Genomic DNA, 22109 nt, shown 5'->3' on the forward strand with positions numbered 1-22109 from the left:
AAGGAGTCAGCACAAAAAAAAAAAACGTTTAACAAAGTAGATTCATGTAATTCATGTCCACTTTCATTTCCCTTTCACTCATAGCAGGAGTTTTGGTTTTTATTCTTTATCTTTGGTAAAAAATCTTTATTATAGCTTTGATTTAGATAACAGGAGGGGAGTAGTAAATGTATACTTGTTTTAAATCTTTCCTGCACATAGATTATAATCTATATGAATTTACTGTTGAAAAAATGACCCTCTTATCTAAAGATGAAAACCTCCAAACTGCAGCCTTGGTACAAGCAATTCTATACAAGCAACACAGCTTCATGGCTGAGCTCATAAATGACCAAAATTTAGATGATTTAGTGATTTTTATTTAAATTATAGAAAGCCTGCAGATGTTAAAAGTTCAAGCTATGCTCTCATACTTGACAAACAATATATATATATATATATATATATATATATAAATGGTGACACATGGTGTTCATGGTATTTATCCTGCTTTGGCTTTATCGTAGACTCATTGTGCATCATGGCAGTGTGAGTGGACACATATCCTGCAGTAACTGAATGGAGATTTTCTTCTGTTAGCTGCTGAACTGCCATTAATGAGGCTGATAATGAGTAAACATTTAGATGCCACACCAGTACTGATGTAACACCACTCATGTTGTGTCTACTCCTCAATTTATTCCAGTACATCCAGATGATTCATAAGATGACTACCTCTGTCTCTGCAGTTGTGCTTTGTCTATAGCATTGATGTCTATAGCATTGATATTATGATAATGTTCATCCCCATGTTGTTCCAAACCCGTAAAAGCTTTGTTTGTCTTCGGAACACAAATTAAGATATTTTAGATGAAAACTGGGAGGCTTGTGACTGTCCCATTGCCTGCCAAGTAATTACCACTGTCAAGGCACATAAAAGTATGCAAAGCATCGTCAGGATAGTCCATTTTTGGGTGAACTATCCCTTTAAGTTCTTCTCCTCTAGATCTGCTGCCTGAATGTAGTCCCATACTTTTTTTTTCTTTTAGCTTGGTTCCTCCTTTTGATTTTTAAGCTTCTCAATCTGTGTATATGATTAAAGATATCCCTGTCCTCAGAAGTTCTCAACTATGTGTGTGTTTGCACATAGTAATTCTGCAAAGACTGATCTGTGACTCATTTCCCATATGTTCATGGTTCATACTGTCCTCACTATGACAGGTTCAGAAGAAAAGATTTATTCCAACATATATCATTTCCCGTTTTCTCTGCCTGATGAGAGACTGATGTGATGGCAAACCACTTCATCCAGCTTGTGTTGTAAGAAGTCATATTAAAAAAGATTGGACTTCTGTTTGGATACAAATTAGTCATTCACTGGATAGGTTTGCCATGTTTTTACAAATATTTGGCATAGCTAAATCATTTGGCATTCTTTTCTGCTGAGTTCTACTGACACCTGTTGTGTATGTGCAGGATTCCTTTAGCCAAGAACAAACTCCAGCTATAAATAATTGTCACTCCTACTTGATCCTGTGACATGTGTCACGGTGCACACACGACAGAGGACTGACAACATGTCATTTTCAGGAGTGACAGCCACATTCATATAAAATCTGCATAATGAGCACAGAATTGACCTGAATTGCTGGCTTTTAGTTAATCTTAGTGACATCTCACACATTAGCACACTGTTGAATAGAGTAATAAACCTCAAAAAAGTACAAACTCAGTATAATGTTTTTAGACACTACTGCATTTCTATAAGTTTTCTATTGAAACTTGTAAATTTGTATGCATTGTGTTGTAAAAGTTGTAATTCAGTAGATATTAAATACATTCACTTTTAATCTAATATTGAATTAACACACTAGTTAAAATTAACATCAAATACTTTACATGTGCTTTAGTATGTTAGTCAGCACATTAAAGTGTCTTTCTTTAGAACACAACACAAGATTATAAAACATGGGTTAAATGTACATTAAAGTAAATTGGCATTATAACAAAGCACGCTTTTTAAAAATGCTGGATCTGTTGACGTGGTTTAGTAGTAATTGCCAGACAATAATATGTCTCAATAAATAGGTTAATGTTGGCATCCATGCTTCTGTTTTATAGCAAGTTCAAAATGTTGTGGTTACTACTTTGCCAGTCATTGCAGTTTTTGGAGTAACGATAATTTAGCTGATTCACTCCTATATATAAATGTGGTTGTCACTCCTAAACCTTGTACGTGTTCTACGTGTGTATGGTCTTTTTTTTCTTGTGTATGTATCTGTGTTTATGTATGGGAGTGGATTGTGCACACATTTGAGGTTTGACTATTATCATTTTATAAAAGTAATACACCTCTCATGGCTTAATGTTACAGTGATTTTAAAACAGTTACACACTAAATATTGCATTTATAATCAAGCAATATTTGCTTTTCCCTCTCTCTATTTCCTCTGCAGTCTATTGCTGTGCACCTGTCTCCCTGCGCTCTGGACGCCGGTGAACTGACGTCCATCCTTTCTCCACCTTTTCCTCCTTTTATTCACCTTCCTCTGCCTGATGGGTTTCTGCTTCTGTCTTCCATACTGTTCTCGTTGCTCCCTCTAAGCTTAGTTTCCTAAAGCTTAAAGCAAGCCAAGAACTTTTTTATTTCTATGTAAATATATGCCGTTTTCTATTGCATTTGATTAGCTTGAGAAGTCAGATGAAGGAATGGAACCGTACAGCATGGTCAGAGTTACGTAGGCATCAGTCCCTTGAGCTCTGCTCTTTATTTACATATATTTAAGGAGCTTAAACTGATGTTCGGAAATGGTTTGAGGGATAGTAAAGCATGTGATGTAATGTTCACAATCAATGACAGTTTCCAAACCTCATGCGCACAGGTTTTGTTTTAGACTGTTGCATGCTGGTTTCTCTAGAAGGGAAAAGTATGTGCTGTTTTGTTTAAAACAACATTACATATACCACCATGTTTATAATTGTATTTATAGGTAGGAAAACCACAGATTTATGAAGGGAAACAAGAACACAATCAAGAAAGAATGTCTTTGTTTACACTCAGCTTTAATTTAATTAGCATGAATGAAGTGCTAAATGCTGTTTTAATTAATGTATTTCCCCTCCAAGAGCAAGCTAAAACTTTTTCAGATTTTGGCTTTAAAGGTCTGTGCGTGACTTAATATTATTAAATGATTTGAGGAGATATGTCTGCCCTTCTAATTATTATTATTTATTTATTTTTAATTCAGATTACAATTAGCATTTCTTGTGATTTCAGCTGTGAGGTGATTACACTTACAGTAGAGGTTTCATACAGGATTATTTAGGAGGTTTATAATATGCTGTATGCTGTGCATCATTTGTGAAGATTTATAGGGAGGTGCTTTAACTCAACGATTAGTGAAGTAATTTCCATATACAGTAAAGAAACTATGGATAGATACATCTCCAGGGGGTAAGATAAATGACATACTGGTTAATGACATTGCACTTTTTTGTCCAAATCTATTATTTATTCAAAATACTGAATTTGGGTATGTCATTTATGTCTCCATGCTAAAATAGTGGGGTGCTGGAGAAGGAGTTAAAATGAATTTTGATATTTTGTGGGCAAGCTTAAAATGTCAGGCTAATACAACTGTCCTTCATAATGAAGAATCCCCTTTAAAAGAATATAAATATTCTATTGTTTGACATACTATTTTATTATTATTACTTAGGAGAAAAAAACAGTAAAGAGGTTTTGTTAAAATATTGAATACTGAAAACCTTTGGCTCACAAATCAAAGTTCTTCAACCAAGTTGGTTTATAGGTATTATAGGTATTAATGAATCACTGCTTATTAGCTGATCAAAAAAAATGTCGTATGAACTTAATGCTCATTCTGAATTTTGTAGTTTTTAAGAATTTTTTTAAACAGTGTGGTCAGTGCGAGTCCTCACGGCTTGACATTACATAACTACAGTTTATAATAAGCCACAACTTACCACTATATGCTATTAATTTCTTAGGAATTTTTAATAAAGTGCTACTTATGCCTCCTGTTGCAAGAATGCATCCAATGTCAGATTGTGCTGGGAATAAACCAAAGATTGAGTTCAGAGGAACACCACTATTGTGCAATGATTTGTCACCAGGGAAGATTGTGTGGTTTGCCACAAAGTAAGGTGGTTTGTTTCATTTTGCATGTTGGCCTGTTGATGAGATCTTTGCATGGGTGTGTATGTAATCAAGATGTCAACAATATCAGACTTAGTAGTGTGGCTCTGATTTCAGGAAAATGTCTAATTTTTGGATATGACATTGTTTGTTTACTCACGACACAAAATGTCATGTGCCACTAATCGATAGTGAGTGTGTGCGTGCATGCACATAAACTCTCTCTGTGGTTGTAGCTGGCATATATATGAGCTCTGCTGGGAAAAGGTTGGGAAACAGCTTGTGAGTCACAAAGACTCCAGGAACAGGCCTCTTGTCAACTTAACTACCAAACCTGATTCACTCACAACACACCCAGAGTTCATCCCGAGGTTCCTCCAGTAAATCCTCCTTCATCGCTTCTGTCTGATTTGAATAACCTGAAAAAGGCAGTTGCATTTATTGTAATAACAGATGATTATGTGAGAGATTTTAGGGTTTAGAGAATGAGAGAGAAAGTCATGATGGAACAGCAGAAAAAGAGCAGTTTGAAGAATAGGCACAAGCAGTTTCAAGAACAAAGTCAGTTATGTTTGGCTTTAATTCATGACCCACATTCCATCTGATTTTATTCACCATCTCATATTTTCATATACAAGAAACAAAATGCAGATCAGATTTGTTTAGGCCTAAAAAGAACAGATACATTTTGGCTTTGTGTTTGTCTTTCCAAAACGTTTAGGTGCTAAGTGGTTCTAAACGGTTTTCCCCCTAGATATAGTTTGAGATCCTTCAAGGACATTTTTTCTCTCTCCCTGGGCTCACAAGTGAGGTTTTTAAGAGTCCTTTGGAATCATTGCTCAAGGCCATGGCATACTGTGCAACATCAGCTGTGTTTTTTCTCAGGCTGTACGAAACAAATTGTAGCCATTACCTGGGTCCCAGTTGTCCCATTGACAGCTTGTAGGAGCATTTAATTGGCTGATGGTAACACTCCTAGAGATCAGAGAGTTTGTCTTATAACAAGAGAAATCTTTCACAATCCTTAAAATCTATTTCAGGGGTCCAAAATTGTATAATGAGACCATAATCGTAGGTTGTTTTTTTTAGAAGTAACAAATCAAACACTGGACTGCAGCATGATTGCAATACTTTTAATAATAAATAGTGATTGACTGTCTGGAATCTTTTGTGTGTGTCTGTAGATTTATCATCTTTTTCCTTTTATCCTTTTCTTTCCACATGCTTGCTTTAACAGAGTGTGCATACCGGCACGTATTGCACTAATTCTGTTATTTTGGTTCTGTTGAATTGATGAAGCATGTTATGTAATTGACCCAGTCTAAAATGCCGACCCATTATAGCAGGGTTCCTCAAATCTGGCCATGAAGGGCCACTGCCCTGCAGAGTTTACCTCAAACCATGATCAAACTCACCTGCCTGTAAATTTCTAGTATCTCTGAATTGATTAGCTTGCTCAGGTATCTTAAATCTGCAGCGCAGAGCCCCTCGAGGACTGCATTTTTAGTTATTCTGCATTTTGTGGCATAAATAACATTGACTTTTTATCTCTATTCTCAGCCTGGCTGCATTCAGCACATCAGTCTGTGTCAGAGAAGACGGCAGAGCAGGAAGTGGAAACAGCATCTGTCGCCAGCAGTGAGAGTTTTGCAGACCAGGGCTACGCAGCATCAGAGGGCATGGCTGAGGAGTCCGTACCAATCTCTCCATCTGAAAGGATGCAATCTGTGTCGCCAATGTCTTTAAACAGTTGCTCAGCTCTGCCTTGTAACCAGTCCAAAGACTCTTCCAGTGACAGCGATGAGGGTTGTGCGACCTGGGGCTCCAGACAAAGGTATGCGCATGTACACACTTTCCTCTAGCTTTAAAGCACCACAACAAACAAAAGCCTGGTCACACTAACATGAATGTTTAACACAAAAATTTGGTCTGATTTTGAATTTTCACTCAATAGGTTGCACTTTGGCCGCTCAAGTATACAGAGCTCTGTGTCTACTTTCTGGCTAGGCTGAGTCTGCTTTTCAGATCTAGTGTCTCTCCTGGACAGCACTCTTTGGGAGATTGCTGTCCAGAGAGACTTTTCTGTCAAAAGTGCTAGGGTCAATCTGGAAACATGCCGGAGATCTGGAAGGATTGAATCTGGTCCCTGAGGGGAACCAGCTTATAGATTCCGGTCTCTTAACTTAGGTTATTGAGAGAATTCTGAGTTCCAGCGCTCTGTCCCCAAGGACTGGGGGGCTACTGTGGGGAGGCACTCCTTGCAAGATGCCAAATGGCTGAGGCCCATCTTACACTTAGTCATGGTGTGAACAGTACAGTACAGTACAATTCCTCAAAAAGTCCCTGCTATGCTTAAGGTACTGTATATGTGGCCGCTATTTCTGCTAACCACGTACCTATTGATGGAGCTACTGTGGGGAGGCTCTCCTTGCAAGATGCCAAATGGCTGAGGCCTATCTTCTTGGGACCTTTCTGTGGTCCTGGAAGGTTTATCAGAGGCTCCACTTGAGCCATTAGAGTCAGCAGAAGTTACTGACTACTGAAGTGGCTCTTCTAATAGATTTGAATTTTCTTAAAAGAGTAGGAGATCTGCAGGCCTTGTCAGTAGCCTTCTCCTGCTTAGAATTTGCTCCTGGAATGGTCAAAGCTATTTTGCACCCCAGACTGGACTACATTCCTTAGTTGTCTTTTGAGACCAACTAGCCGGTCATCCTGCAACCATTCTTTCCCCCGCCTCATGAATCTCAAGAAAAGCAAGAAATGCTCCACCTTTTATGCCCAGTCCATGCCCTTAGGATCTACGTCCACTGCTGAATTATGAATTATGTTACCATAGCATCAATGGCATGACACAGCGTTGAGTTCCATTAGAAAGGAAATGTCTCAGGTCACGTATAGATTATGGGGATTCCGTGACAGGTGTCCTTTTATTGTCTCGCTGATGCAAAGCATTTTAAAGTGTTCTTGTGCAGTAAGACCAAAAATGTGTATTAAAGGGGTGATCAATCAGCTATTTTCGAAGGCTTGATTGTGTTTATGGGGTGCACTGTAACATGCGTTCATGCTTCATTTAAAAAAAAAAAAAAAAAAAAAAATATATTTTTTCATATATTTTACCTTTACCCTACAAAAATTTTCTGTTCTCCTAAAAAGTTCTGTTGACTTCCTGGTTCTTTGAAGCCCCACCCTCAGACATTTGCTATGGGCTCAGATTGGTTAGCTGGCCCAGTGTGTTGTGATTCGCTAACCACCTAGTGCATGTTGTCTGGATACGTCACGCCACTTACCATTACGAGTAGTTGCATGTGCAACATGGCCTCACCCCATTTGCTGCATGTTCCCGGGGGCAGGGTTTAAGTAAATTTTAGGGTTTGTTGTGTCACAAATCCAGAAAGAAACTTGTTGTTGTCCCTACCAATTGTTTGTTGTTACAATTTTGGATATTTTACATTTAAAAAACATCAGTCGTTTAATATTTACAACACTGAGTAAATACTACTCTGATCTACCCCACATTGTTTGAACTCCATTAGATCAATCCGTTTATTAGACTATTTCTCCGTTGGACCGGAATCAAAAACTCTTCCAGGCAGAGTGGAGACAGAGCTGAGGATTTATCTCTCTCATTCTCTGTTTACCAGCATCAATTCATTCCCACAGTTCAGCCAGTCTCACGTTCATCCATTTCCAGCCTGCCGGTGTACCTCCAGGGCTGACTGAGGAGTCTGGCTTTTTAAGCCTTTGCTTTATGGAGCTGAAAGTGCTGACTGCTATCCAGATGCATGTGTGCGGAGTCTCCACCAAATCCTGAAGCCTTACCTCCAGCTCTGGCTCTGGCTCCACTATAGGGCTCTATACTGTCTTTTCATGCTTTTTCCTTTTTCAAGGAAAGGGCTATTAGTTTTTTCCACTCAGTCATCTTTAAAAGCAGCTATTTTCCAAAGGTGTTAAAATAAAAAAAATTTCTAGGCTTGTGTTCTCATAACATCAACTCAGCCAATCATTTTGCAGTGTCTGGTGCATGTTTAATGTATTTAATTAATGGGAGTGTTTTTTGCCATATGCAAAGAGAGTTTAGAGGGCAAGTCCAGGAAAAAAGTTAAGAAATGACAGGTTGGATCCTTATTGTTGATAAATACAACTTTAAACCTCAAAGAGTACGGGACAAAGAGCACACAGGAGTTCCTCCCCTGATCTAACACTGTAGATCCTGTACTGTAATGTCATATGAACATGACATTTTTAGTTGTTATTTTTCTCCATTTGATATTGGACCCTTACTTCAATCTTGTATGTGAGACTGTGTTTATGCCATCAGTGTAGCAACACAGTCTCACATACAATATTGAAGTAAAGGTCCAACCCTGCTACAACCCGAATTCTGGAAATGTTGGGACGTTTTTAAAATTTGAATAAAATGAAAACTAAGAGACTTTCAAATCACATGAGCCAATATTTTATTCACAATAGAACATCGAGAACATAACAAATGTTTAAAACAAATGTTAGAAATTTTACACTTTTATCCACTAAATGAGCTCATTTCAAATTTGATGCCTGCTACAGGTCTCAAAAAAGTTGGCATGGGGGCAACAAAGGGCTGAAAAAGCTATTAGATTCAGATTCAACGTTCCTCAACCTCAAATTGCAAAGGCTTTGCAAATTTCATCATCTACAGTGCATAACGTCATCAAAAGATTCAAAGAAACTGGAGAAATCTCTGTGCGTAAGGCAGGGCTCTACGCTTACTTTTCTTTTTAGGAACGCTTGTGCTCCTAATTTAAAATATTTAGGAGCACGGTCAAAAATTTAGGAGCACCTTCAAATCAATAATCAAAAATTCTGATAAAAAATTAACCTTCCCATTACGAGGTGATATTTGATTCCTTTAAGTGTCCTTTAAGTGTAAAGTGATTTACAGGTGATTTAAAGTGATTTTAACTTTATTAAAAGTATGTTATCTTTCTTGTCAAATTCAAAAAATATATATTTATAAGCTTTTTATCATTTCTAATTAAAACAATAGATTAAAAACAAGTAGAATAAGATACCAATCAAATGAAATCCGTATTTAAGAAATAAATTTGTACTACAGAGGTGGCACAGGAATGAAGTACGTGACTGTCTTTATGAATGGTTAATTGAATCGTTGACTCACTAGATTCGTTTAAAAACGCAGTTCATTCATAAACGAAACGCCGCTGTGTTTGAATGGAGATGCGCAGCGTCTTGGCTGGGACTTTGTTTGAAACTATTTTTGTTAATGAAATAGAGCAAAATAAGGCAATAGTGTTGTAGTCAGACAATAGAAGTAACTTAATATTAACTTCTTGTTTAATGAATGGTTGTATTAAATCAATATCACATTTGCAAACTCCCTTAATAATCATTAAAATCTGTCACTCAGATTTTCACTCACTGTCAATCTCACAAAAACTCCATTATAATCAACAAAGCTCCTTACACTGCACAGTTAATCTCTTATTTGCACTGTCTACACTTTTTTTTGTTATAATGAGAGAATACGTCTGATACATTACTCAACGATGCAAAAACACATAAGTACGTTAGAAACGTTTAAAGCTCCCTCAGCGCAAACACAAATATGCTGATCGGTTCAGTCGCACAGGTGCTCCTAAATATTTTTTCATAGTTGCATGCAGTAGTTTTCAGTTGCAAATGTGACTGAAATGGTCGCACTGTAGAACCCTGGCATAAGGGACAAGGCCAAAGACCTTTGTTTGATGCCCGTGGTCTTCGGGCCCTCAGGCGACACTGCATCACTCATCGTCATGATTCTGTCATTGACATTACTAAATAGGCCCAAGAATACTTCCAGAAACCACTGTCGGTAAACACAATCCGCCGTGCCATCTGCAGATGCCAACTAAAGCTCTATCATGCAAAAAGGAAGCCATATGTGAGAAGCGCCATCATGTCCTGTGGGCCAAGGCTCATTTAAAAGGACTGTTTCAAAGTGTTCTATGGTCAGACGAATCCAAATTTGACATTCTTGTTGGAAGTCACGGACACTGTGTCCTCTGGGCTAAAGGAGGCGGGAGACCTTCCAGCTTGTTATCAGCATTCAGTTCAAAAGCCAGCATCTCTGATGGTATGGGGGTGCATAAGTGCATACGGTATGGGCAGCTTACATGTTTTGGAAGGCACTATGAATGCTGAAAGGGATATAAAGGTTTTAGAGCAACATATGCACCCCTCCAGACGACGTCTATTTCAGGGAAGGCCTTGTGTATTTCAGCAGGACAATGCAAAACCACATACTGCAGCTATTACAACAGCATGGCTTCGTAGTAGAAGAGTCCGGGTGCTGAATTGCCCTCTCTGCAGTCCAGATTTTTCACCTATAGAGAACATTTGGCGCATCATTAAACGAAAAATACGTCAAAAAAAACACACCAACTCTTCAGCAGCTAGAAACCTATATCAGGCAAGAATGGGACCAAATTCCAACACCAAAACTCCAGAAACTCATAACCTCGATGCCCAGACGTCTTCAAACTGTTTTGAAAATAAGAGTTCACCATGGTAAACATGCCCCCGTTCCAACTATTTTGAGACCTGTAGCAGGCATCAAATTTGAAATGAGCTCATTTTGTGCATACAATTTAAACATTTCTCAGTTTAAACATTTGTTATGTTATCTATGTTCTATTGTGAATAAAATATTGTCTCATGTGATTTGAAAGTCTTTTAGTTTTCATTTTATTCAAATTTAAAAAACGTCCCAACATTTCCAGAATTCGGGTTGTATTACAGTGAGAGTAATTATATACTAGGGACAGCCTTACTAAAGTTGGTCACTTTCTTTTACTTGCTTGTTACAAATACACAACCAACTGAGATGATTTATTGATTTCTCAGTAGCGGAAATATTCAGCGAGGACTTCCGTCAATCAAGAGACAAAATGGATATGAAGAAGACCCAGAGATTGCTGCTCAGATTCAGCTTACCCTGGCCGATCTAGATGCAAATCTGGCAGGTAAATTACCTCTTTTAACCACTTCTCATGAATACTTTAAAGGGTCATGATACTTTAGGTCTCACCACAGTTGAAAAATGCAGAGATAGACGAGTGGAAACTGTCAACAAGAAGCATCTTCTGATTAAGACAGTTCTATTTCACTCTCATTGCATAAAAGGTTCCTATAAATGCATGTTGCAATTCAGCATTACATGCAACAAAATATATATTTTTTTTTTACATGGTTTTGTTAGGTCACAGTACATTAAACTATCACACACGTCCTGTGATGTATAAATCACATATCCTGTGACACATTTATATAAGCAGTTTGATGGGTTTGATCAAGTCTAAAGACCAGTTACGCTTACAGTGTGGATGAATTCCAGTTGTGTCAGAGACTCTGTATATGAAAGATAATTTATGAAATGCAGAAACGTACAAATCGAAAACAATCCAAGAACACATCTCTCAATTACTATGTGATTGTACAGTTTAAAGTGTCTGTTACAGGAAATCAACATTAGGGCTGCACGATTAATCGAAAAAAAAATCACGATCTCGATTCATACATAAGCGATTCACTTCCGTGTATTTCCCTGTATTCAGATCATGCTGCATTCACGCGTTATTGGTCACACACACAATAACAAAACACTATTAATTCACCAATCAATCATAAATCTCGATCACGTTTCTCCTCTCCCTCATTGGCCACGTTCCGCTGTCACTCACGTGACGTGTAACAAGGCGGCAGACCTAAACGGCGCATTCGCAGAATGAAGTGAAGTGAAGTGAAGTGAAGTGAAGTGAAGCGACATACTGCCAAGTATGGTGACCCATACTCGGAATTCGTGCTCTGCATTTAACCCATCCAACGTGCACACACACACACACACACACACACAGCAGTGAACACACACACACCGTGAACACACACCCGGAGCAGTGGGCAGCCATTTATGCTGCGGCGCCCGGGGAGGAGTTGGGGGTTCGGTGCCTTGCTCAAGGGCACCTCAGTCGTGGTATTGAGGGTGGAGAGAGCGTTGGACATTCACTCCCCCCACCTACAATCCCTGCTGGCCCGAGACTCGAACCCGCAACCTTAGGATTACAAGTCCGACTCTCTAACCATTACGCCACAACTTCCCACAAAAATGATCACCGTATGACATCAAAGTACCACGAGAGCGATAAGAAAGCAGTCGGATCCTATGCATTCAAATCGCTCTTGCGGTACTTTGATGTCATACGGTGATCATTCTGCGCTGCTTTAACGGGGCGTCAGCATCAACGCTTGACGGAGGGCATGTCTGAAGCTTGGTGCTGACCAGAGCCGCTGAGAAACAGTTGCGACACGCTTTGATCTCGCCGCCGCGCGGTCACGTGGTTCATGGAGCTCTCAATAGTTCCAAACAGCTCTGCGCTGTCCATCGGGTCAGACAACAACAGTGGGTATACTTGCAGCACTTTCCGGCAAATATTAACACAAACGTCCATTGATTAATTAGTTTAATACACTGATAGTAGCATTTTGTCTGTGGCGTTTAATGGAAATAATATTAATGGGGTTTTCTTGTTTAACTATGGAGTAAAAACATAGTACAATGCAACACAGGATAAGGCGGTTACATTTCTTTGTATGCAAAGCATAAATAGTGTAAACTGCTTAATAAAGATTGGAGACTTGAGGCATGACTTTGTGTGTTTTTGTGTTACACTTATTCCTGTGGATGTGCAGACCAATGATTAAATAAATTAAGCATATTTAAAGAGTAAGAAATCTAATTAGTATGTAAAATGTGTTATTGTATTAATATATATTTCTTCATCTATGGTCATCTATTATTCACATTTTAATACAATATTATGTTAAAATATAAGATACAATATGCATACACAAGTGAATATCAATGAATGCTAGAAAAATGCTAGAAATGGTTTTAGCCATTTAAAAAAAAAAAATCTAAAAGACATCTTTTTCGCCACCATCTGACCAATTAATACTAGCACTTACCTATTCTATTAATTTATTTATATATATATTTTTTTAAATCATTGCTATGTGAACTGTGCTAGACTAACTGAGACTTGTCACAGCACTTGTATTTTGTTGCTCTTTCGTTGGTCTGTTTGCTTCTACATTGTAAGTCGCTTTGGGTAAAAGCGTCTGCTAAATGACAATGTAAATTAAAAAAAATTTAATTTAAGTTTTGCAAATACTTAAAAATAAAAAAGGCAACCAACTGTATTCATCAAAATATTTTATTATATAATATATCCACGTTATCTAACTGCAAATATAGCATATACTGCCTATTATCTAAAAATAAACATTAACGATAACGCGTTTCATAAAATACAACTACTGGTCAGATTTCCGAGAGGTAAACTAATGCGTTATAATGGCAAAAAATGCTGTAATTTCCTCAACTTTCTGGCGACTGTGCTTGAGAAGCACTGAAATTAATGGGCTTCAATGCTGAAACTATCGGTTGTTTGGAACTATTGGCTGCTCCATGACACGCTTTACTTCCGCATTCCTAAGTTCCTATGGAAGCCTATGGGAGTGTCGCAGCTCTGTTTCTCAACGGCTCTGGTGCTGACCATGGTGTTGACGCGCCGTCATAGTGATAACAGCCAATCACATACTTTTCTGGTGCTGCATGAACGGGATTGGCTAGCATCTGCGCTAGGGTATTTGCATAAGGCGATCTGATTGGCTGACGCCTGCGTTGGCGCTTGAAAAGTTGAAAAGTTTTCAACTTCTGCCGCGTGCAATGCCAGTGAGGCAACGCTTGATGTCACTCCATTCAAAGTAAACGAGAGGCGTTGACGCCGACGCCCCGTGTGAATGTGAATATTTTTATTTATTGTTAATGTTCTCTTATGTTCAACAACAATTATTCACTTTAAGGGGTCTAAAATAAAGAAAAGAGACAATTTTTTTGTTACTCCAGCACTTTATTATACTGAATGTCCTGTGTTTTTTTTTTGTTTTTTGTACTTGAGTGCAATACATTTTGGTTGAAAAAATGAGAATCGTGTAAGAGAATCGTGATCTCAATTCCCATGGAGAAAAATCGTGATTCACATTTTAGCAAGAATCGTGCAGCCCTAATCAGGAATAAGGAATAATTATGACACAGATGAGTCATCAGTGTACTATAGGTGTAAGAAAACGTCACATCCTGTGAACAATTCAGATGAACGGGTGCTACCATTGTGTTCTATTATCAACACACACACCTCTGTTCAAATGAATTTTAGTGTTTCATTACCCTTTAAAATGTTTTGATTTTTTTCTGCCTGTTATTCAACTTGTAAATTTCCAGGACGTAATTTAAGTAAACATGTTTCCTGGCAGCTTAGCTATCATACCATGAACAACGTTTGAAGCCCTATGACTAATTTACTCCATAATTGTGTTTTTTCTGCATATTAGACATTAATCACTCAGAAGGAACATCTGTGTTTGTGGATGATGAAATACCTGTGTCCATTGTTGACATAGACATTCCAGTGACAACCATTGATGAAGTTCTTGATGATGACCGATGCAGCTCGAGTCCGTGCGAGGCAGCATTGTTATGCAGCTCTCAAAACATCACCAGCCAATTGTGTGCACCAAGTGAAGCTATCGAAAACAAAAACAACAATGCCTGCAGGACGGAGGAGAAACAGTCTGTCCCCGAAAGATGTCCATCCCCAGACATAAAGAAACAGTCACAAGAGACTACACTCACAGTTATTGAGAGAACCATGAATCCATCTCCAACCAATGAGAAGCCATCACAAGATACTAAGCTCGTGGAACAGAAGCAGGACAATATGGAACAGAAGGCTATGTTCAACTCTGAGTCTAAGAGTAAAGCTGTAACTGAAGAGTTGAAGAGTCAGAAAGACAAAGTATCACAGAAGTCCCAAAGTTATGTACGTCCTGCTGTTCAAAGCATTCAAAAGGTTCCTGACGAGAGACTGACGGTGGCACCTATGGTTCAGAGGTTCAGTACAGAGACTGCTTATGAGGAAAGGACACCTATTACCAGAGTCCCGACAACTCAGGGTAAGATCACCCAGAGTTCCTTCTCTCGCTTTGGAATGAAAACCTTCACAGTCATCCCTCCCAAACCGACTGTGTCTCAGACCAAGCCTACAGGCTCTCTAGTCATAGGTGCCATTAAGATTGATGAACAGGGCAACATGGTTGCTCAGAAACACATTTCCACTGGCCCAAAGAAAAATGGCAATCCCAGTGTTGAAGCTAGTACAGAAACATCCCCATTGGACAAATCCAAAGCATTCTGGAGCACTGCAGAGAAGCAAGACCAATCAACTACAATCAACCAGGGACCCATAGTAAACAATAGAGATACTGATGTGTTCAAACCCTCGATTGTGTCTGGAGTCTCTAAACTTTCAGTGGAAACACCTCCTGAAGAAACACACAAAGAGGTCATTATATTGGAGAGGAAGCCCATATCTGTAGTGGCAAGTAAGCCTTCGTTCCCAGAGCCTGCAGAAAATCCCTCTTTAACAGCTGAAAGGCGAGATTTATCTTTTCTTATACCCTCCAGAAGAACCTCCAGCCAATACGTAGCTTCTGCCATTGCTAAAAACAATAGCATTCCCAACACTAAAACAAACATCAAGCAGGCGCCATCAGAGTCCATTGTTGGTGTTCAAAAACCTGTAAATCAACAGTTTAATAGTGTGGTTAGACTTACAAACATACACAAACCTGCTACTGCTTATAAACCCCCCGGAAATACAGTGCCTTCTTTTGGACACCCTAAACACCTGCAAAGTTACCTCAGTCATGTTGCAGAAAAGCCAGCAAGTTCTGAGAGAATAAGCAGTGTTGAAAAAGGCACTCTGCATGGGGAAGACAGAACCAAATCTCTGGACTCACATCCCTTAAATAACAAACTCCAGCCCTCTACACATATGTCTGCTCACATTAAACCCATGGAATCTTCCTCTGAAGAAGCCACATCAATCAATAAGTTCCCAGACACCTCTGCCAGACAGACGCCAACAGACACCACACGTCCACCACTTACAAAGAAGCCAGAGTTACACAAATCTGAGATTCCATCTGAACCAAACCAGGGCAACTTGTTTGGGCAGGTTAAGAAGTTCAAGCCTGTTATTTTTAAGCCTGTACAGAAGGAAACGTCTATCCATAACTCACTAATGGAGGCCATACATTCTGGAGAGGGCATTGAACGGCTCAGAAAGGTAAACGGTGAATTACAGCATGGAAGTAAATGTATCAGCTTTTTGGAACATCTAACCCTCGGTTTCACAGACATGGCTTATAGTTAGTCTCAGACTAAAATGCAAGTTATCAGCAAGAGCTGATAAAATGTAAAAACTGTAACTTGAATGCAATGTAAGTCGCTTTGGATAAAAGCGTCTGCTAAAAGCATAAATGTAAATATGTCAGTTCCATTGTTCTGTCTCAAGATGCACACATGTAATGTTTTCTTCTAAGGCATTTTTATAAAAGCTGCTTAAATATCTTAATTTAACTAAGGCCTAGTCCTGGCTTAAGTTAAGCCCCGTCTGTGAAACCGGGCCTGAATGTATTATATCTGTCTAATGTCTTGCTTTTCACATTGTTCAGGTGTCTGACTCGTCTACGAAGAGCACAGTTAGGAAGCCATCTTACAGTGATGCAGACAATGAGCGTTCAGCGCTTCTTTCAGCATTAAGAGCTCCAAGCAACTCTGCGAGACTGAAGAAGGTAAGCTAAATATTAGTGATACTCAAGTTGTGGTAGGGTTGAAAAAGGGCAGAAAATTTCCGGAAGCTTTCCAATACTTTCAGAAAATTGCCAAAAGTTTTCAAAAAATCCTGGAAAGTTTCCTAAAATTCTGGAAAGTTTACAGAAATTTACCAGATATTTTCTGCCCCTTTTCATCCCTAAGGTGTGGTCACATTAGTGAAATTTTGTGGGCAAAAAAGGTCCTTTGTCAATAGTCAATGCAGGGAATTTGAATGATTCTTATTGAAATTGAGTTTTCAGTTGTTTTTTTTTTGCACAGCAACTGTAAGTGTGAGATTCTAACAATGTGACACTTACTTTTACACTAAGATTTACAGTTACCTTTGTACTGTGAGATTCTGCAGGCAAAAAAGGATGCTTTTTTATGTAGCACTCTATATTCTTGAACAGTGTCATTATAAAGAAGAGGCTGAGTAGTAATAGTCACTGCTTGAATGTCACTGGCAAATGAGCCAACTATTGGTATTTCTATTGGTCAGTGCTGCAAATTCACGTGTCACAGTACATCAAACTTTAACCCATTGTTTGAGAAAACTGTTTAAAAAGAATGTTTGCTCGTTTTTCAAAAAGAAAATTCATTCACATGCAGCCTGGTTGTGATTAAGTTAACTATAAATGGCACATCATTGTACTTCTAGACCAAATCAGGAACAGCTAAGGAGTTGGAGCAGCTCAGGAATCTTGAGGAAGACAGAAATGTCCAGAGAGATGATATCTCACCTCCTCCCACTTCTTCTCCTGATTTTGTGCCACCCTCACCTCCAGCCTTTGGTCCTCCCCCACCTCCACCTTCAGCTCCAGTCAAGCCCCCTCTAGTGCTGCCTGCTGGAGGAAACCCAGAGGCAGCCCGAGAGGCTCTTCTGGAGGCCATTCGCTCAGGCTCTGGGGCTCAACGACTGAGGAAGGTAAGAAGCTCATTAGAGTTCTAGCTTGTGTCAAAGAAACCTTATAAGGAAAATGTCTAACAAAAATCAGATTTTAGATAAATGTACTACTTTTGGCAATTTACCATTAATCTTTAAAAAAAATTTGCAGCTTAAGGATTTTTTTATAGTCATGTCTGTGGTGTTTCTGTGATAGTTGATAATACCAAAGACCATCATACAGATTAAATTGCATTTAAAAGATGTATTTCTTGAATAAAAGACAAAAACATTGCAACTTAAGACTTTCAATTACACAGGTCCCTGTCACGCAGACAAGACGGCAAGTGAATGGAAGACTTGGAACCATCCAGGCAACATCACCGCTTTCTTATGGACACTAGAGACCTTCACTGGATCACCGTTTGGGTTTACCCATCGCCAAATCTGGTGTTTAAGCATCTGTGCTAATGCTGTTGCAGATAATGCTAACACAATATTCACAGCCTTCTTTATTTATAGTGATATGCTGCTTCACATCAGTGCCAATACTAATTTGCCTAGTTTCAGGCAGTTTATGTCCTACTGACATTCTAATGACATTGAAGTTCTTTGTTAATGCTGCTTTGAGGTTGTTTTTTTCATATGTTTGCCTGACTTGTATATCTCTGTCAGTATTATACCTGAATATATTATGCAGGTATTTGCTGTTGCATTACAGTGTAGATGGTGGGCTGCTATTGAATCCACCTGCCAATCACAGCAGTCTGTGGTTTTTTTATTTTCTTTTTTAAAGGAACACTAAGTGGTAAAATGGAAAACACTGAGAGATTTTTATTTAAATCACAATCTATTTTCATTAGAAATGTGGACTAGAAAAGTATATATTGACAATGAACCCTTCTTGCTTCTTGACACTCTTTGAAGCATTGTGCATTAGATACAAATGCCGTATATTTGACCAATTCTAATGCACTTTCTCTAAGTCTAATTATTTTGAAAACTTTGACAGATTATTTTGAAAGCCTTATAGATACTGTATGATTTGACATAATCAATTCCTTTTTATCAGTCTGCTGAACAACTGTGATCTAGAGCTATCATGGTAATTCAGCTTTAATTTATTCCATTGGGAAAATCATACACTACTATACTTAGAATAAATTGTTTAATATATTTACACAAGTTGTAAATGTATTTATGTTGTTGCAATTTAGCATTATAGACTATATGACTGTATGCCTGTACAGTGGTAATCTTATTGAATAAATGACTTGGATATAAGTCAACAGGTGGATATTTTGTAAAAAATATACCTGACACTAATATAGCAAGTTTCAAATCTGACACTAAAGCATTAGTGTAAGGAAAATATTTTTAAATAATGCTTTTGTAATTTTTTTGATTGCAGCACAAACTGAATCAAACTTGTAAATCAATAAAAAAATATTTTACAGTCTTTCTGTTTACATTGCTAGCAGAGTTATTTTGAGAAATGACAAATTGTATGCATACACTTTAAAATAAATGGCTGCAGGACTTTTTACAATTTTATAAACAGATTAATAATGTCGTCTGGAAACTCTGCGCTTCATGTTATTGTTTTAGTCTGGATGCCATTAGCATTGCTTGTATTTTTGCAATGATTGTCATAGTGTTGAACTGTTAAGCTTAGTAAAATAAAACATAAGCACCAAGCTACAGACATACATGCAGAGGATTCAAAATAACACAAATTCAAAATTAATTGTAAAAAGTCTTAAAAATGCCAAAATAAATGTATATTTGTATCTTGTTTTCCATGTTTATGCTTTAAATAGTGTGGTACCCAATCCCAATTTGTTTTACAGTATGTTATGTTAGGTTTTTATTTCAAACAGCTTGCCTGCACACAGGACAGCATTTATAAAGCACTAATACGTGATTCTGAAGGTCCATCTCCTGTCAGGAAAAACTGGCTTGTCATGCAAGATTATATACCTCTTGCACCATGTCTTCGTTTATCGCTCAACTTGTTCGTCTTGTTCTCCAGCTGTCTCTGACAACGGTTCAGACATATGTTTGGACAATTGCCATGAAACCGTTGCATTCTCCATATGATGAACAAAAAGGCTTTCCAGGGCAGCCGTTTCTGACTGATAAGATTGATTATACAGCCGATAATGGTGAGCAATTTTCCCTTGAGCCTGATTGAAATAAGATACACAAAACGGTTAGATGAGGATTGACATTTTTTTGTTTGTTTTTTAGTGCAATCGACAGACAAGCCAAAAGATGTGGGAACTTACAGTTACAGTATGTCCTCCTGTAACAGTGTTATTGGTTCTCTAGCATTCTTGCTAGAAAGGCGAACACTTTGTCTAAAATCAAACAACATTAAGTTAGTCCAGATATTTTCCAGAAAGCTGTAGATAATTAGCTTTTGTCTGCTTAGGCTTAGGTCTACCTGACTTAAGGCTGAAGGAACCCAAAACTGTCAGGTTTGGATCAGTCTGTCATGGCCTTGTTAGGGCTTCAACTTAATACCCACACAGACCTCTATCAAAAGCCATACATAAGCTAACAGTTATGAGGTTACTGTATACCAAAGGTGCAGACTTATTTACTGGCAATGATGGATGACCACATCAGTGAACTCTCTCATGATTTACAAAAACATCCCAGTAAGTCAGTTTCTTGTAACTGGAATTAATTATGGTTTTATAAAATCTATTAATTAAAAGCTATATATAGACCTTTAATTATAGTCAACTCATGACAGACACTCTCCAGTGTTATCATTTGCAGTTTCTCTTAATCCACATCATAAAAAGTGTTATCCATTATGCAAGCGTTTTTTTTTTACATGTATGCCTGACAAACTGCAATTCAGACCCACTAATTTGTTAGTTTCTGCATATTTAATGGTCTATTTATTTTGGGTGAATGCAAAAGTCCCCTTTCAAAAATAACCCTTGTATCCAAGAGAGGCCTGTTGATATACACTACCATGCCCCATTCGGCATCATAAACCATCCTCTCTTTCCTATATTAATGTGTTATTACATATTTTGGCAGGGCCCATGTGCTCTGAGGGTTGCGGGCTGGAGGTTAGAGCACTGTCTGTCTCTGGGCAGGCTCCTCCTCATCCTGATGGGGTAATCCCCTCTATGGCGGATGGCAGTAAATTCTTCCCCTCCCACAATCCCTCTGTTGGTCAGAATTCCGGCTCTTTTGTGGCCAATCTGATATGTGTTACGAAACTGCAAAATGGCTTTGCTTCCAAACCGGAGAAGCCATTAGTATAGGAAAACAAACTCTGGAGAAATTAGATCAAAGGTCACAGTGATATATTTTATATATGAGAGATGCATCAATACTATAAAATCACTTATGGAAGTGGATCAGCAGGTATTCGAATCTGGCCTTCTCATGTACTGTGTACAGTGTTTATTTGATATTTCAGACACTGAAATGTTTGAAAGTATATTTGGTTGAGTAACTAAACTTAAAAGGTCAACATATTAGAGTTACAGTCAAATAGGGCACAGATTAACTACCTGCTATACGGCAAAGCAGTTATTTGTATATAATCTTCTTTTAAAATGAGCTTTCATCTGTTAAAACAGTTAGCAGTGTTTCCCAAATGGGGGTTTATGAGGGAACTGCAGGGGGTTTGTAAGATGATGAAAAGCTTAATAATTATAATTATAATCAAATATTCATTTTATACAACCCGAATTCTGGAAATGTTGGGACGGTTTTTTGGGGGTTTTTTTTTTATAAAATGAAAACTAAAATAATTTCAAATCACATGAGCCAACAATATTTTATTCACAATAGAACATAGATAACATTATTTTTTAAACTGAGAAATGTTAAAATTTTATGCACAAAATGAGCTCATTTCAAATTTGATGCCTGCTACAGGTCTCAAAATAGTTGGGAAGGGGGCATGTTTACCATGGTGTTGCATCTCCTCTTCTTTTCAAAACAGTTTGAAGACGTCTGGGCATCGAGGTTATGAGTTTCTGGAGTTCTGGTGTTGGAATTTGGTCCCATTCTTGCCTGATATAGGTTTCCAGCTGCTGAAGAGCTCGTGGTCGTCTTTGACATATTTTTCGTTTAATGATGCACCAAATGTTCTCTATAGGTGAAAGATCTGGACTGCAGGCAGGCCAATTCAGCACCCAGACTCTTCTACTACAAAGCCATGCTGTTGTAATAGCTGCAGTATGTTGTTTTGCATTGTCCTGCTGAAATAGACATCGTCTGGAGGGGAGCATATGTTGCTCTAAAACCTTTATATCCCATTCAGCATTCATAGTGCCTTCCAAAACATGCAAGCTGCCTAT

General features: G+C 38.2%; 1 protein-coding gene across 1 annotated transcript in view; it reads left to right on the forward strand.

The window, feature by feature from the left end:
* The window catches only part of LOC306877650 (protein cordon-bleu-like), a 110460-nt gene extending 91224 nt beyond the window's left edge, over positions 1–19236 (forward strand). The window contains exons 12-17 of the mRNA XM_079429539.1: positions 5699–5972; positions 11021–11139; positions 14567–16362; positions 16751–16870; positions 17551–17817; positions 18096–19236. Of these exons, the coding sequence (XP_079285665.1) occupies positions 5699–5972; positions 11021–11139; positions 14567–16362; positions 16751–16870; positions 17551–17817; positions 18096–18179 (2660 nt within the window). The 3' untranslated portion in view covers positions 18180–19236. The remainder of the gene's footprint in view (positions 1–5698; positions 5973–11020; positions 11140–14566; positions 16363–16750; positions 16871–17550; positions 17818–18095) is intronic.
* Positions 19237–22109: the final 2873 nt, after the last annotated feature.

This window comes from Barbus barbus (genome assembly GCF_936440315.1).
Source record: "Barbus barbus genome assembly, chromosome: 12".
NCBI lineage: Eukaryota > Metazoa > Chordata > Actinopteri > Cypriniformes > Cyprinidae > Barbus > Barbus barbus.